This window comes from Bos indicus, chromosome 18 (genome assembly GCF_029378745.1).
Source record: "Bos indicus isolate NIAB-ARS_2022 breed Sahiwal x Tharparkar chromosome 18, NIAB-ARS_B.indTharparkar_mat_pri_1.0, whole genome shotgun sequence".
Lineage (NCBI taxonomy): Eukaryota > Metazoa > Chordata > Mammalia > Artiodactyla > Bovidae > Bos > Bos indicus.
The window spans coordinates 14,385,597-14,403,304 of NC_091777.1; the positions used below are offsets into that span (position 1 = coordinate 14,385,597).

At 62.9% G+C, this 17,708-nt stretch overlaps 1 protein-coding gene across 2 annotated transcripts in view; it reads left to right on the top strand.

The window, feature by feature from the left end:
* The window catches only part of ZFPM1 (zinc finger protein, FOG family member 1), a 61,736-nt gene extending 46,958 nt beyond the window's left edge, over positions 1-14,778 (top strand). For both annotated transcript variants that reach the window (XM_070770436.1, XM_070770437.1), the window contains 6 exons: positions 6,928-7,030; positions 8,587-8,796; positions 11,980-12,213; positions 12,414-12,509; positions 12,593-12,739; positions 12,900-14,778. In XM_070770436.1, the coding sequence (XP_070626537.1) occupies positions 6,928-7,030; positions 8,587-8,796; positions 11,980-12,213; positions 12,414-12,509; positions 12,593-12,739; positions 12,900-14,656 (2,547 nt within the window). In that variant the 3' untranslated portion in view covers positions 14,657-14,778. The remainder of the gene's footprint in view (positions 1-6,927; positions 7,031-8,586; positions 8,797-11,979; positions 12,214-12,413; positions 12,510-12,592; positions 12,740-12,899) is intronic.
* Positions 14,779-17,708: the final 2,930 nt, after the last annotated feature.

Here is a 17,708-nt window from a genome sequence, read left to right on the forward strand (position 1 = left end):
TCCCTTCCCATGCCTGTGGGTCCTCCTGACGACAGGGAGAGGGCGCTGTTGGTGCCCGAGCGTCTCCAGTGCGGGCTGATGACCACTGGGGGCATGTCACCTGTCTCAGGGCTACTTCTGAGGTGCCCTCTCCTTAAGGCGAGTTGGTGCGGCATCCTCTCATGGGGCACAAGTGCTCCTTTTAAACCTGTGTGGGTTGGTGTATGGGCGGTGGAGTGGGCGCCTGCTGTGATGGGAATGGGGTGGGCAGGGAGGTTGTGCATGACGAGTGTTCGGGAAACACCTCCAGCCATGGTGACGCTGGCCTAGAAGGCCAGGCAGCACCCAGCTTGGCCCCCCCCAAGTCCAGGGCCCGGTGCCCCACGTGCGCAGGCGCAGCCATGGCCCAGGCCCTTGCAATTGCTAGTGTGGCATTCAGGTGAGGCTGGATCCAGGGTGCCAGCAGGTGCCCTGTGGTGCTGGGCCTCTGGTCGGCCTTCAGTGGCAGTGCGGGGCTGTGAGGGTGGGCTTGCCCCTCTCCCCCTCCCCACAGCTCTAATCAGCTCCAACCCGACAGAGCCCATTTCTCTGCAGAGGAAACCAGGCCCAGGCGCGGTGCCTGCAGCAGGGCTGGCAGGGAGCATGGGCAGAATCCCCAGCCATACCCTTCCACAGTGGCTCATGGCCCCTAGCCACTCTGGTGAGAAGTGAAGCCTGGGCCGTGGGTCACGCTGGGGCAGAGGTCTCAGAATCGGGACCTGAGCTTCAGGAGCTTGGAGACGGCTCAGCGAGGTGGTGGGAGGCTGGCCCAGGACACAGGATGCCCACCTTCAAGGCCAGGCCATCCCCATGGCACAGGGTCGGACCCTGGGGTCTCCTACCCTGTGGCCGCTTTGCCGTGTGCCCCGCCTCTCTGAGCTGCTGTCTCCTCAGCCCCAGGAACCTCAGGGGGACACATCGGAGTCCTGTAGGGTCCTTGAGGCCCGAGCCTGCACTCCTGGCAGTGAAGAGGGTGGCAGAGCAGCAGCTCCTCTGTAAGGCGGGGAAGCCGGGTTCCCGGGAATGCTGGGCGGGTTAAATGAGGCGATACATGTGCGGCGATTACCCCAGGCCACGCCTCCAGGGCAGCATGGCCAGCACCCTGTGGAGGGCAGCCCTCCTATCCCATGGCCCCAAGCAGGTAGGAAGCAGCGAGAGCTCCAGCATGGATTTCAGCTCCTTGGAAGGAGCCAGACTTGGCTCCACTGTGTGATTGAGGCTGTGGTGCTTACGCAGTCCCTATAGGCAGGAAGCTCCCTGTCACTGGAGGGACGCAAGTAGCAGCCTACCCTCGAGAGGGCAGCTGTTAGGCGGCGCTGATGGGAGCGCCGTGACTGTCGAGGCAGGCTGACCGCGCCCTCCGTCTGTCCTGAGCAGGACCCTACCTCTCCCTCCGCTCCTTCCTTGGGGAAGGTCAGCCCCTTCCAAGGGACAGCTGTGTGTTCCAGACACAACTGCTAGGCGCCAGTCTTTAGACTTGGCCCCTCACTTTGTCCAGCCCTGCCTGAGGGAGGCACTGCTGTTCCCAATGTCCAGATGAGAAAACTGAGGCCCAAGAGGGTGGGTAACATAATACAGTCACCAGGACCAAATAGCAGAGACCCCTGAAGGTGGGGCTGGGGGACTGGAGCCCCGGGATCCCCACTGCACCCCCACCCCCAGGCCCTCCCCTCCTGCCGGCAGCCTCCCCTCTGGAGGTTCTTGTATTCCTTGGGCCCAGGGCACAGGTCAGCCTGGGAAGACTTGGCGTGAGGCTGGAAACCCTCTCCAGGCTGGGAGATAGTGTCCAGGGAGCGCTCCTTTGAGGCTCGTGCAGAGGAGCCCAGGGAGGAAGGGCAGCCCGCTCGGCCTGCGGCTTTATCTCCTGCAGAATTAAATCCTTGATTAACCCTTATCTTCCCAGCAGGCACTATCTCTGCCTTGGCGCCAAGTGTCCAGACACGCGTACAAGATGATTGATTTCTTAAAGATACGCGTGCCTCTCCGATACTTCATTTATTGTCTAAATATTTTCGCTAGCGTTCCAGCGGGCCCCTTATCGAGCTCAGTTGATGGGCCTGGCTCTCTCCCCCGCGTACCTCCCACCCCAGACCATCCCATCGCCTGCCATGCAGCTTGTCTTTGCTGTTTGGAGGACAAAGTGGGAGAGGGGCAACTCTGGGGTATGGCAGCACTTTCCCACAATCGCCCTGGGCCTAGGCTGCCTGCAGAGGGGAGGCACGGTGGCGTCCCCGCACACGCCAGGCCTTGGGGATGGGACCGAGGAAAGGACACAGCACACAGAGCCTGCCAGGAGTCAAGAGTTGGTTCGCTGTGGGACCTCAAGGTACCCCAGGATGCAACTGGGGGCCTTTGCTGGAAACCCAGGGGTTGGAAGCCCAGCAGTGTAAAACTTGTACTCAGATGCAGAAGAAACGTTCAGGATGGGTGGTAGATGGATATGTAGATGGGTAAGAGGATGATGAGTGGAGGATAAGCAGAGAGACAGATGGATAGGTGGACAGGCAGATGGTAGACAGATGACCTGCTGCTGCTGCTGCTGCTGCTAAGTTGCTTCAGTCGTGTCCGACTCTGTGCGACCCCATGGACTGCAACCTACCAGGCTCCCCCATCCCTGGGATTCTCCAGGCAAGAACACTGGAGTGGGTTGCCATTTCCTTCTCCAATGCGTGAAAGTGGAAAGTGAAAGAAGTCGCTCAGTCATATCCAACTCTTAGCGACCCCATGGACTGCAGCCCACCAGGCTCCTCCGTCCATGGGATTTTCCAGGCAACGGTACTGGAGTGGGGTGCCATTGCCTTCTCCCAACAGATGACCTGGATGGTAGAATGATGGGCAGAGGTGGATGGAAGAGTGTTGGTCGATGGATGGGAGGGTGAGTGGATACTGGCTAGATAACTGGATGGATGCGTGCACAGGCAGATAGATGTTGGACAGAAGGTTAAGTGCTGGATGTATGGGCAGAAGGTGGATGGATAATAGAGGAAGGATAGTAGATGGACAAGGATGGATGGAAGGGTGAGTGGACACTGGACGGATAAATGGATGGATGCGTGCACAGGTAGATGTCAGATGGAAGGTTGCGTACCAGATGAATGGGCAGGTGGATGGTGGATGGATGAATGGATAGTGGATGGATAAATGGAAGATGGACGGGCAGTTAGAAGGTGGATGGACAGGTGGGTGAATCTGTGGGCAGGCAGAAGATGGGTGGGTGGGTGGGTGGATGGATAGGTAGCTATGTAAACACGTGAAAGGGGAGATGGATGGTGGCTGGACGAGCGAACCAGCAGGCCTGCACTAACCTGGCCCATCCATCTATCTGTCCAGCTGCCCTCCCAGAGCTCATCCACTTTATCTGCAAGGCCACTGTGACGTCAGTGAGAGGCAGGACGGACCCTCTGGAGGAGCAGCAGGTCTGGGTAGGCAGCCCCTGCCCATGAGGCTGACACGAGGTCAGCTGGCTCCACGCAGATGGGGCTGGGCCTTCGGGCACCACAGGCCCTGAGCGGCTCTCCCCACAGGACCTCCCCCAAAGGTTGTCATCAGTGGTCATGGCCAGGCAGAGCCAAACTTTCAGCAGGACGAGCCCTGGCCAGAGGGTGGGGTGCTGCAGCGCACCGGACCACGGCCCTCCTGGTGAGGCCCCTCTTCCTGCGGTTGCCATAGGGAATGATCCCTAAGGGAAGATGCCCAGCCTGGGCATGGCACACAGTGGGTCCCTTGGGCTTCTCTCGCCTGACACACCTGAGCTGCCCCATGGGTGGGGATGCCTCTGGCAATGGTGAGTGGGACAGACTGACAAGACAGGGGTGCAGCCTGATCAGAGCCCACCACAGCCTGCTCCCCTCACCTCCCGTGAGCCTACCCGCAGTGCCCTGGGAGGCCTTCCGCGGGCCATCTGGCTCCCTGAGCCAGGACCCCGCCGCCCCTGGACGCTGCTTCACGGACGCAAGGCAGGTTTGGGAACAGCCTGAGATATGGCTGTCACAGCGGATGCGGTAGAGATAGGGTTTCTGATGGTTATCAGTGGGCACAGAACCCAGACACTGACCTCTTTGTTGGGGGAACAAGGAGGGTTCTCAGATGCACCCAGAGAATTTAAAGGAGCCGCCCGCTATCCCGGGGCTGGGTGGGGAGGCCTAGTCACGAAGGGACCAAGCAACCCCCACAGCTAAGGCAGGGTGGAAAACCAAGCTTCTTGCTCGCTCTGGACCTAGCCTGTCCAGAGCGAGCTAGACCCAAACCCAGCAGTGAGCCTGGGGGAGCCCAGGGAGGGGAGGCAGCCAGTCTCTGATAGTTTTGGCAGAAGGGCCAGGCTCACACCATGCTGCCCACAGGACCTTCAACCACCAGAGAAAAGGGCTCTGTCCCAAGGCTGCCTGGAATTAGGGTGGGGGCAGAGGGGAGAAGAAAAGATAGAATAGGGCAGCTCGAACCATGTCCGGCCCTGCACAGCAGGGAGGGCAGAGACTGAAATCTGTCCTCACCGCCCAGGGCTGGGTCGGGGGCAGGCTGCAGCTCCCGGGACAGGGTGGGTAGAGGCATGCTCCCTTCCCTGGAACTGTGGCGGGGTGCTGGTGCCTGCACCCCTAGGGTCCAAGCGCAGGAGGGCAGGCCAGGGGTAATGGGCTCAGCCTTGCCCATGTAAGTGGGGGCCAGGCTCCCACAGAGTATTAAGGGCCAAGGGAATGAGAGGAAAGGGTTCTAACCCTGGATCTCCTGGCCCCTCTCCCTCTTGGGATTCAGGCATGGGGTCCCCATGTCCCCTACCCCTCGCCCACCCTCATGGGCGCCCAGCCAGTCCAGGGCAGCCACTAGGCAAGGAACCGCTCCTGGCAGGAGACACAGAGCCCCCAGGAACATGGCGCTGCCTCCTGCCCTCCGCGTGGACGGAAGTGGAGAATCGGGGGTTCTGCAGCGTCAGCAGGGCTGTGCTTTTATCATGCCGCAAACACGCCGCTCCCGGGAGTGATAAGCACTAAACCGACCGGGAGGCTGTCAGTCTCAGTTTGAGGGTTTAGAAATATTGGGACGAATAATTAGATTTCATATCGTTACCGCAGCACCCATCAGAGGATCAGGCAGATTAATTTTTTTCTCCCTCCTCCACTCATTAATATTCATTAGAGACTCGGAGAGGCCCCCGCCTCTGCGAGCTGCCAGCCCAGGTCGGGCCAGCCGGGATGTGGGAGCCGCTGGCCACTCGCTGCTGCGCCCGCTCCGCTTTGGCCCCAGCCTGTCCCCAGCTATGGGCGGCAAAAACCTCCCAGTGGGGAGACCCCTGGCTCTGCGGCTGGCCCTCAAAAGCCAGCTCCTTGGTGGCACCCGTCGCCTCCAGCTGATATCTGGTGGTTGACGGCCTGGTGGCCTCCTGGGCCCAGAGGCACAGCCCCTGCCCACTGTGTCCTGCCAGCCAGAGGGAATGGATGAGCAAGGATGGCCCTGCTCCTGTTCTTCACTTGCCAGGCAGGCGTTGTCCAAAGTGAGGGGGGCTCCACACTGACGGTGACTACCCGGTACCCCAGGGGAAACCAAGTCACAGAGAGGGACGTGACCCACCCCAAGAGCAGGCGCAGCACAAGGTCGGTCGAGGGGGCATGCAGGCTCCAGGCATCGCCATCTGCAGAGATGCTGGGGCCAAGGCAGGGTGGGCATGGCGCTGGCCAGCTCCACTCCTGTGAGCCACTGGCCGACTATTCTCCACTCGACTGTTCCACGACTGAGCGTTGCAGCTAGTCCACTGGCCGGGCTGCCTGAGCCCAACACAGGATGAGGGCAAGGCGCAGAGGAGTGCGGTGAGGCCGCTGTGCATTGAGGGCCAGTGCCCTCCCAAGTCTCCCAGTCAGGGAGTCTGGACTGCACCCTGGTACCCAGCTCTGGAGCCCATGTGGTCCCTGCAGGCAAAGCCTAATAAAGCCATGGGCTAGGACCAGGCATGCTGGTGCCCACAACCCATCAGAGGACCCCTCCAAGTGCTACTTGCCCCAGACATCCCACCACATAGCATCCTGGCCAGCTGCCACAGGTGCCTCAGGGTGCACAAACGGCCCGTCCAGGGGGCAGCAGGTAACACGGTCTTACAGTTAGCTCAACAGTTTGCACACGGCGCCCAGGGGCTGAGCTTGGCCATCCCACTGGAGAGGAGCAGTCCAGAACCCACCCAGCCCTGGGGCTGCAGCCTGACGGGCGGCAGTGGTCACTCCAACCTCCTGGGGCCAAGCAGGGCAAGGTCTGTACTGCATTGCTCCCCGCTGGGCGCTTCAAAGGCCGGACTCTCAGCCCAGGCCACTGGGGGAGTGAGCTGCCTCCCTTCCCTTCCCTCACCTGTGAGGTGGGAGGAGGGTGCAACCAGCAAGGTGGGGGCAAGGGGCTGACCATGCTCTGGGAGCCGCGGGGAGGTTGGGTGCTCAGCCAGCAAGGCAGGGGGACGTCTTGCTGCCCGGGGACCTTGTGGGGCTGCTGGGCCCAGGCAGAGGTTCCTCACATGTCCGCCACCTACCAGCCCCAGAATGGACCGGACAGAGATGCACCGGCGTGCCCCAGGGCTGGGATGATGCCATCTCTTCCAGGCCAGTCCCCTGCTCACTCGCACCAGCAGCCTGCGCCTGGGGTAGCAGCCCACTCGGGAGGGGGCGGCTGGAGCGAATGGCGGTCTGTCTGTGCAACCTTGGGTGAGCTGCTCGACCTCTCTGGGCCTCAGCTCCTCAGTGAACCCAGCGCCTGACCTGTGGAAGGCGCTGGCTCCCTGCAGTGTGCCTGTTGCCAGCACGGTGCTCAGCACACCCATGGGGTGAACTCTCAGGCTTCTGCCCACGTGGTCCCTGAAGAACGCTCCTGGTCTACCTCTTTTTCTGCTGTGTCCGGGAGCATGACTGAGTGCTTGCTGACCCCTCTTCCTGCCCCCAGAGCCCGGCCCTGACCCTGCTGCTGGAGGACGAGGCCTGCTGGCTGAGGACACTGCCCCAGCCCCTGGCCGAGGCTGAGGCCAACGCGGAGATCTACCGGAAGGGTTGGTATCCTGGTGCTTCCCTCACGGCTTCCGGAGGAGGGGGGTCATGCTTTTCCTGGGGCAGCCCTTAAAGGCAAACCAGCCTGCCTGGGCCACTGCTGCCATGCCCCGATCAATGTCAGTCTGGGACTGGACAGACATCTGCCCGGGCATGGGGGAGCAGCCCCCCAGTGAGGCCAGGACTGCCCTCAGGACCTCTGGGAGACCACCAGGGCAGCAGAGGAACCAGGCCTGGTGGGCTGCCGGGTCTGGCAAGGGCCAGCAGGTCCATGTGGGGCCTCTGTCTTGTGAGGACAAGGAAAGCACTCGCCCCCATGCCCCTCCTGTGCCATCCAGGAGTGGCTCTCGAGGGAGGGGGGCAGGCTGGGTCCTTGGCACCCCTGGTGTCCTGGTCCTGCCTGCCCTGGTCTGCCCAGACCAGCCTTCCCAGCGTGTGACGATCTGGGCATCAAGGCGGGGGACCTCCCATTACAGATGGAGGCTCTGGTCCCAGGGTGGGTGGGAGGACGGACTCGTGACAAGTTCTACACCCGAGCAAGGGCCATCCACCACAGCGTGGCCACCTGGAAGGGCCATGTGCCTGCTGACCACAGGAAACCCACCTCCTTCCCCGACAGGGGCTCCACTTCGGTAGAATGTTCTGGGGGTGTCCCCCTCACCATCGCCTGAGTGCAATGAATTAAGTGTCCTGGGGGCAAGAGGGGACCAGGCTGGGCTGCTGCTCCAACACCCACCCGAGCCCCTCCCCATGTGGGGTCCCCAGGAGCACCCAGGGACCTGAGCTTTCCCTCTGCCTGTGGTGACCCCATGGACCTGGCTAACATGGCCACATGTACTCCTCTCCAGAGGACCCCCACCCCTCCTCCCTGCTTGAGGGTACTCTTAAGGGCCCAGAGAGCACTGGAGGGCCTGGGTTGGCAGCAGGTGACCAGCTAGGGGCCTGGACACCTGACTGGGAAACGGCCTGGTTAGCACTGCCTTGCCTGGTCAGCAGGGCCCATCTGCCCGGGTAGGATAAGGGTCCCTGGGGTGCTGAATGCTCTCATAAGGTGGCCTGGGGCCTTGCCTCTTAGGGAAGGCAGGCTCCTGGCAGCCTCTGAGCTGGACTGAGTCCTGTTAGCCGCGGCTGCCCCCTGCAGGCTGCTGTGGAAACAGCCGTGCCGGCCAAGCTGTGAGGCCTTTCCAGGGCTTGGTGAGTGGCTACCCAGCCCTCCGGGCTGTTCCGGTCTGCTTGGCTCCTCTCTCCTGGAAAAGGGCCCTCCCACTCAGACAGGCTGGCGCAGGGAGGCCCAAAAGAGCAGGCACACCCTGGGGGACCACTCAGGAACCCCAAGGAGGCAGGGGGCACCATGGAAACCAGCCGGCCACAGCTGCCCACCTGGTGTGGCTTCTCTCCGGTCCCCATGCCCAGCTGTGGAACCCAGGTGTCTAAGATGGGGCCGCGCAGAGGCGCTCAGGAGGATAAGATTGGGGCGGTGGAGGGAGGTCTTTGCAGAGGCACGGCCGTTGTGGCCTGGAGCTGCGGGCTGCCACGTCACAGCTGCCCTCCCCCGCAGATGAAGCCCTCTGGTGCAGGCTCACCAGGCCGGTGCCTGCAGGTGGACAGCTGAAAGTGCTCCTGGTGGCCAAGCCCCCCAGCAACCCCAGCCACCCTGTGAAGAAGGAGCCAGCGGAGCCTGAGAGCCCAGCCCCCTCCCACCCCGACATCCAGCTCCTGCCCCAGCAGGCTGGCATGGCATCCATCCTCGCAACCGCGGTCGTCAACAGTGAGTAACCCACTGCCACCCGGCCCCCGCTAGACTGCAAGGGGTCCCCAGCTTAAGATCTGCAGGGACCAGTCTGCTGGTCTGTTAGCTGACCAGAGGAGGGCATGTGCTCCAGGGGCCTGGCAGTGGGGATCGGGGGGAGCCCCAGGATGCAGCCCATGGGTGAGGGAGCTTTTCACCCGGTGTGTCTGGCACACACAGGTTCTTCAGCCCCCTACTTGGCCAGCAATCAGAGCAGCCTCCTGGGGCTGGGGTAGGGTCTCTGATGCGCCCACCCTGGGGGCCTAGCAGCAGCCCTGCCCTCACCCACTATGTGCTGGCCCCACCCCTACCTCCCAGTTGCGAGGGACACACCTGTGTCCTCTAGGACAAAGGCACCGATAAGACCAGCTGGAGCAGAGGGACCCTCCCCACGACCAGCAGAGGGTCTGGACTTGCTTATTCCTCAAATCCTTGTTTGATGTCCATGCCAGACCAAGCAGTGGAGGAACCTGCCTGTGTTGAGGGAACCACCACCACTCCCAGGGCTAAGGCAGGTGGCCACGGGCAGGTTCACGATGGGAGAAAAGCTGTGACGTGGGCACTGCCCAGGGCTGCCTCAGTCCGGGTGCCTGGGAGACCCGCAGACCAGGGAGGGCAGCCAGGCGGACGGCCCAGCAAGACCTTGGCCAGAGCAAGACTCCGAGGGTGGTCCCACGTGAGGGCTGGGGTCCCTTCTGAGAAATGACCCCAGCAGAAGGCTTTCAGGCAGCAATGTGTGTGCAGTCGCTAAGTCAGGGATCCAATGTAGTTCTAAAACTGCAGGGCTGTTAGGTGGAGAAGAGTAGCCTTCTTCTTAAGCAGGTTAAATGTGGTGGTGACCTGCAGCCAGTGGAGGGACCAAGGCAGACTGGAGAGGTGCGGGAGCCCAAAGGCCTGCTGGGTGAGGAGGCAGCAGCGCGAGGCCAGGGCATCACAGGCAAGGAGGGGGGCCCAGCCAGCAGCCTGTTGGGCACTAAGTGGACACGTGCTGAGACTCAGGGTGTAGTCAGAGTGGGGAGCTCTGGGCGGGATGAGGCCCCAGGGAGAGACAGGATCTGCGGGCACTGGAAGGGACACCATGACCCAAACAGTTGCAGCCAAGTGAGGCAGGTGTCACCAGAAGGGAGGGGGACAAGCACAGGCAGGAGGCCCGTGCCCAGAGCCTGCGTGGAAGGACTGTACTGGACAGGGCAAGGCCGCCGCTCCAGGGAGAACGGGTCCTGCAGGGGGCTCAGGGCGGAGGTGAGTACAGAGGGGTCTTATCTAAACAAAGTTTCAGGCAAGAGGGAGGCTGAATGGAAGGGTCTCTAAGGGGCCAGGATGGCCACTGCACCAGGGCAGGAAATGGCATCCGTTGCCTAGCAAGGCCTGTCTCCCCTCTGTTCAAGGGGAGCCTGCCAGGAGCCCCAGTGCTGGAGGACTTCCTCTCGAGCCAGCCCAGAGGCAGCCTCTCTGGGCCTCGGTTTCCCTCCCCTTGAGTTTGATGTTTCATCTGTGAGGCCATGGTGGGCTCGCTATCGAGTTTACACCCCACCCCAGCCTCAAGTGGGTCTCCAGCTGCTGGTCTAGAAAGGCCCTCAGACCCTGAGCTCCAAAGTCAACCAGACCCAGTTTAATTCCTGAGACTCCAGCACTGGGAGCCTCAGTTTTCTCACCTGTGACAGGAGTGGAGCTAATGCCCATCTCGAGGTGTCTGTGCAGGTCACAGGGCTGCGTCCAGCCAGGACTCGGGTCACCTTGGGTCAGTGGGACTGTGACCATCCTCGCTGTTTCAGGGCTAGGGCTCACCTGAGACTCCAAGGTTCCCACCCCCTCCCCATGCCACAGCCAGCCCCCCATCCCCCAGCACTGAGCTTGCAGATACCAAAAGCCCACCGCTGGCCCTAGAGATCTGGATCCCAGCTCCAGGCCTCCGCTAGTAAGAGAACAGAGCTGCCCTGAGGCCCCCAAATAAAAGGGAACTTGAAAACCAGTGGTAACACAGTGGGAAGGTTGGGGCCAGAAAAACTGCAGATACTGGGCATGAGGGGACGACCTCACCCCACAGACAGGTACTAAATTCCTTAGAGCAGGGCTCCCCAACCTCTGGGATCTAATGCCTGATGATGTGAGATGGAGCTGATGTTAACAGTAGAAATAAAGTGCACAATACATGTAATGCATTTGAATTATCCCAAAACCATCTCCACTCCACCCCCGTCTGGAAAAATTGTCTTCTATGAAGCTGGCCCCTGGTGCCAAACAGGTTGGGGACCGCTGGTTTAGAGGAGGCAGAAGGTGGAGGCTTGGCAGCACCCACGGGCGGTGGGGAGGCCACCACCTCTGAAGAACTGCCAACCAGCAGGGCGAGGAGCACATCCTAACCCACACAAGTTAAAACCCCAAGAAGGGGTCCCAGGCCCCTCCACCCCACATCAAGGTCAGGACACAGAACAAAGCCTCCCCCTCCCTGGGTTCAGCCGCAGAGCAGGGCAGAAACAACAGGACATTCCTGAAGGATCTCTGGGAACCGGAGGGCTGCTGAACCGCCCATCAGAGAAACCCTCACCAGTTGGCAGGTCCACCCCCACAGGCCACACTCCCATAAACCAAAAACACAGAGGCAGCCCACACGGCTAAGTGTGGTGAATCAGCAAAGTCTGACCAGTAACACACGGAGCCATCAGGTGGGGGGTGTATTTGACTCTGACGCTCTTGGTCCCCCGCAGCTCCTGGCCTCTACCCGCCCCCAGCGCTTGGGGACACATGCACCTGGATGCCCACCCACCTGTCTCCTCCTCCTCCATGGGCACCCGGCTCCAGGCTGTCCCCCATGTCCTGTCATCCCCACTGACCACACTCCTTCCATGGGCACCCACAAGACCCCAGCGTCTCCTTCCGGGGCTTACTGTTGGAAAGCAGTGCGGGGCTGTCCTGGGGGACCCCATCCACGTGTCCCCATGGCATCCTGGAGATCCACAGAAAGGGGACGCAGCGTCACCAAGGGACACCTAAGAAGGCACAGCCCAGGTCACAGGCCTCGCTCCCCGAGCTGGAGGACCCCGCGGCACAGCCCTCATGTTGCAGAGGGCCATGCCTGCCCTGGGTGGGAGGTGGCCACACTGCTGCCGGGGCACCCCCTCAGGCTTGGCCCAACTCTCCCCTGCCTTCTCATCCCCTCAGAAGACGTCTTTCCCTGCAAAGACTGTGGCATCTGGTACCGTAGCGAGCGGAACCTGCAAGCCCACCTCCTCTACTACTGTGCCAGCCGCCAGGGTGCCGGCTCCCCTGCTGTGGCCACCCTGGATGAGAAGCCCAAGGAGACCTACCCCAACGAGCGGGTCTGCCCCTTCCCCCAGTGCCGCAAAAGCTGCCCCAGCGCCAGCTCCCTGGAGATCCACATGCGTAGCCATAGTGGTGAGCACCACCCCCACCCCCCAACAGTGTCCTCCCACCCAGGCTCACCGTGCCTGTCCTGGGGTTGCATGCCAGCCACGGGTGTGCCTGGGTGGTCCTCTTTACCATTCCCTGCTGCCTCCCACGGGCCCCAGGGTCCTGGGAGGCAGAGCCGAGGGGTCTCTGGCCAGTGAGGCTCTCTCACCAGGCCTGTGTTCCAGGAGAGCGCCCCTTCGTGTGTCTCATCTGCCTGTCCGCCTTCACCACCAAGGCCAACTGTGAGCGGCATCTCAAGGTGCACACAGACACGCTGACCGGTAAGCAGGGTGGGGATGGAGGCCGTGGTTAGGGTTGGTAGGGCCCAGCTGCCCAGGGCCCTGACTCCATGGCCCTCCTGCAGGAGTCTGCCACAGCTGCGGCTTCATCTCCACCACAAGGGACATCCTCTACAGCCACCTGGTGACCAACCACATGGTCTGCCAGCCGGGCTCTAAGGCTGAGATCTATTCACCAGGGACAGGCCACCCCACTGCCAAACTCCCCACAGGTGAGCCCCTGGGAACCAGGAAGAGGCGTGGCGGTTTCAGACTGGGTTCTGTACCACGTCTGCCCAGCCCCATTCCCCCTTCCCACCCTCCCCACTTCAGGTCTGCCCCAGGCAGGTCCTGCTCCAGCCCTGACAGGTGGCCTCTGGGCTCTCCCCACAGACAGTCTGGCCGCCTTCCATCAGCACACGGCACTGCATGGCCCCCTGGCCTCTGCCGACCTAGGCCTGGCGCCCGCCCCCTCACCAGGAGTGGACAGGAAGGCCCTGGCCGAAGCCACCAACGGAGAGTCTAGAGCGGGTCCCCAGAACGGGGGCGGCGGCGATCCCCCAGCGGCTCCCAGGAGCATCAAGGTGGAGGCAGCGGAGGAGCCCGAGGCAGAGCCAGGGCCTCTCGCCCCTTCACGAACGCCGTCACCACCCAGCCCTGGCCCCGCGCGGGTGAAAGCAGAGCTCTCCAGCCCCACACCCGGCTCCAGCCCAGGGCCCAGCGCACTGTTCCTGCCGCACCTGCCCGCGGCGCCACCGGCCTCCGAGATCCTGGCCAAGATGTCCGAGCTGGTGCACAGCCGGCTGCAGGCGGGTACGGGGTTGGGCGCGCCGACAGGCCTCTTCGCCGGGGCCCCCAAGGGCGCCACGTGCTTCGAGTGCGACATCACCTTCAACAACGTGAACAACTTCTACGTGCACAAGCGCCTCTACTGCTCTGGCCGCCGGCCGCCCGACGACGTGCCCCCAGCCCGCCGGCCCAAGGCGGCCCCCGCCCCGCCTCGCGTGCCCCCTGCCCCGCCATCCTCGGAGGCCGAGGCGCCACGCTCGTCGCCGGGTCCCGGGGCACGCGAGGACGAGGCGGGGAGCGCGGCCACGCCCGAGGCAGACGCTGACGCGAGCGGCCGGGGCAGCGAGGGCAGCCCTAGCCCGGGCAGCGGGGCGGATGAGGACGACGACCCCCGCCGGACGCTGTGCGAGGCCTGCAACATCCGCTTCAGCCGCCACGAGACCTACACGGTGCACAAGCGTTACTACTGCGCCTCCCGCCACGACCCGCCGCCGCGCCGCCCAGCACCAGCCGGGACACCTGCGCCCTCGGCGCCGCCAGTGCGCTCGCGCAGGCGCCGCAAGCTCTATGAGTTGCACGCGGCCGGGCCTGCCCCGCCCTTAGCCGGACCTGCCCCGCCCCTGGCCGGGCCCGCCCCTCCCTCCGCGCCAGGCTCCGCCCCTACGCCACCCGGACCTGCCCCCACGCCGCCCGCATCGCCGCGGCCCGGAAGCGGAAGTGGCCAGGAAGCGGCCGAAGGCCCTATCGACCTAAGTAAGAAGCCGCGACGCCAGGCTCCAGCAGCCGCCCCCGGCCCTGCGCCTGGCCTGGCGGCCCTGGCCGATTACCACGAGTGCACGGCTTGCCGCGTGAGCTTCCACAGCCTCGAGGCCTACCTGGCGCACAAAAAGTTCTCGTGCCCCGCCGCCCCGCGCCGCCTGCGTGCGGCCCCCGAGGACCCGCCCGCCGTCGTCTGCCCCTACTGCCCCCCGAACGGCGTGGTGCGCGGCGACCTCATCGAGCACTTCCGCTTGGCGCACGGCCTGCTGCTGGGCAAGCCCTTAGTTGGTCCAGGCGCGGAGGCCCGGACGCCCTCGCCCGCTGCTCCCCGCGATGGCCTCAACGGTCAGGACCTGCAGGAGCCGCCTGCCAGCAGCCCCCGGCCCGGCCCGCCCCCAGCCGCGTCCCCGGAGGCTGTGCCGACGCCCCCCTCGTATTCGGACAAGGGTGTGCAGACCCCCAGCCAGGGAGCGCCGGCCCCTGTGCCCAACGGCAACCACAGGTACTGCCGCCTGTGCAACATCAGGTTCAGCAGCCTGTCCACCTTCATCGCCCACAAAAAGTATTACTGCTCCTCCCACGCGGCCGAGCACGTGAAGTGAGCGCCCGGCTGCTGCTGCCCTGCAGGGGCCCGGGAAACCACGCACAGGCCTCGGCAGAGGGGCTGCAGGGGGCAGCGCCCGCCTGGACCTTGGCACTTAATAAAGAAGTTCAGTTTGCTGAGCACAGTGGTGGAGCAGCCTAGTTCTCTCTGAGCAGAGGGCCCTACGGGGTGGGCGCACATAGGACCAGCACCACACCTGAGTACACACGGGCCACTGCAGGCCAGAGTCACATGGTTAGTGGCCTTAAGAGTTGGATCTCGCCCAGGGTCGGGCCTGATGGCACTGCTCCGGGCCCCTGGGGCACGGGGACAGCAGGTGCTGGCCTTCCTGGTCCACTGCTGCCCTCCAAGATCCAGCCAGAAGCTCTCTTTTGGGCACCAGATGCCAAAGAGAAGAGCTTCATCCTGGCCAGCTCACAGCTCTTCCACCTGCTCAGTGCTGATCGCTGGATGCCACCTGTCCAGTTACAGGCCACCGAGGCATCCAGGGATGGGAGCACCTTGCTTGCCAAGGCCTATGGGGGCAGAAGGGAGATGGGCAGCCAATTCCCCAAGCCCACAGTGCTCCGTGAGAAGAGCCAGCTCTTGGACTGGAGGCAGCAGGCACCTGTGGTCCTGCAGTGGGCACGAGGTTGGGGCCACCCCACTCCCAGTCTGTCCTGCTGGTGCTGTGGGGGCTGCATGCACCATGGCTGACCATGATCTGGCCCAAACCCAAGCAAGGAATCCAGCACTTGGCAGCTGGGTGTCTGTGGGCTTCCTCCAGCCTGGTGTCCCTTGATTTGAGGTACACAATGTCTTTTTCAAATACAACATACCTGGTTGCTGCTGCTGCTAAGTCACTTCAGTCGTGTCTGACTCTGCGACCCCATAGACGGCAGCCCACCAGGATCCCCCGTCCCTGGGATTCTCCAGGCAAGAACACTGGAGTGGGTTGCCATTTCCTTCTCCAATGCATGAAAGTGAAGTTGCTCAGACCTGGTAGCCTACTGCCAAAAAAAAAAAAAAGGCCTTTTTCTTCCTCCAAATATCTGAAAGGCTTCCTGCCACACACCCAGACTCACTGTCCTGCCCAAGGCAAGTTCCATCCCACCCAGTCCTCAGTGGTGGAAGACCGAGGAACCTGTGTCAGGACAAGAAGAGCCCCCTCCCGCTTGCTTTTGGCTGACCCTTAGTACCAGGGTGTGACCAGAGTTGCTGGTCAGGGCCTCCGGGGAGCCAGCTAGCTTCCTGGCAGATGCCCCCCTTGTGAAGACCATCCCACCCCTGCCCTCCCAGGCTGGGGAAGGGGAGGCCCAGCACCTCATTTGCACAGACTTTGGAGGCTCCACCTCTGAGTGGGACCACGTGAGGCAGAGGCCATTAAACCTCAGGCAGGGTAAATGTCCCTGTGTGCTGATGAGCACAGATGCTCAAAGCAGGAGGATGGGGTCAGCGTCCTCCACCCTCCCACCCCTCACTGCAGGAGTGGAAGACAGCACCACTTGGAAAAGGGCCTCAGGGTCCACGCCCACAGATTGAGTGTGGTGCGCTGCAGGATCCTGCAGCCCGTCCTGAGGGCCCAGAGCCAACCTCTGACCCCTGCCCCAGGCCTGAACTGCTGACCAGGCCAAGCTCTCTGCCCAGCCAAGGTCCCCAGTGCTGAGTCCACCCAACCTCCTAGGACCCCCCCATTGCCCACACCTTGCCTCGAGCCACCCCCATCTCCCTGAGAACTTGCCACCACCGTCACAGCTGCCACCCAGGGACACCAATCTCCAGGAGCCATGATGCTCCCGAACAACCCCCAACTGACGGCTTAGGGCCACCACCCCCATTCGCAGCTCTCTATTCACTCTCATGGGCGGGCACGTGAGTTCCCATGACCCTACCTCTCTCCAGCCCAGCCATGCCCCTTGGCCCCACCTGTGCACCCACTACGTGGCCCTCAAGGGCCCTGACTCATCCAAGACTGAATTCTCGCCCCTACGTCTTCTTCCCACACCTGCGCATGCACAGACCTGCAGCGGCACCCTCATCTACTCACACCTCACTGTTGAAGCAACTGTGATTCTGCCAAACCCACCTCTGCCCGTTCTGGCCCCCAGGTTGCCTAGGCTCTCCCCCAGCCACCAATTCCAAACATTTCAGCTGCTAGGGACAGGTGCCTCCAGCCGTAACCCCCACCTGATGGACTGGACACTTCCCCGGCCAGCGCCCACCGCCCCTCACTGCCAGGACGAGTGGCTGGGAGACCAGATGGCGGCACACCCGGCTTCAGGCCTTCGGGGCTCCTGCTGCACAAAGGTAGCCGCCAGGCCATCCCCAAAAGCCCTGTTCACACTGCTCCAGCCCTTCCTCGCCATCTGCTCCTGCGAAGGGCTGCTCCTGTCATGCGGCTTAGAGACCTTCCCTGACCCTGCATCCTAACACCTGGTCCTCTCCGCAGAACGGCGGTCACTCTTGGGATCTCCTGGTTTTATTTTCTTACCTCCTTCCCCCGCCCCCACCAGCCTCACCTGCCTTGACCACTGCCTCTTGGGCACCTGGCCTCGGGGAGGAGCACGTGATCAGACAAGCTGGGGGAGTGAAAGGACCGGAAGGGAAAAGAGCACTCCCCACCACCTCACAGCCTCCACAAAGCCGGCCTTGCCTGTCCATCGCCTGTTCTCCCACCTTTGGGCAGCCCTCCACACTGAGCCAGTTTCACCCCCCGAGGCCCGATCTGACCAGACAACAATGCATACATAGTACGCACAGCGTGTTGTCCACATTCAAGGCCACAGGCCACCCTCAGCTCCTCCTAACTGGGCCGCCCACCCAGAGTCGTGTGTGCAAACCTCACCCAGGTCGTTGCTCTCCACAGCCCTGAGCACTCCAGGGCCAGTGCTGCCTGCACACCTCTGGGGACAGCCTGGCACCAGGAATCATCGCATATGGACGTTCCTGGCACCACGGGTCAGCAGCGACTCATTTACATGGGCCAGCAGGCCAGGTGACAGGAGCTCCGCTGGCCAGGCTGCCCTGTCTCCTGAGGGGTGGGCGGCGGTGGTGAGTCCCAGCACAAACGG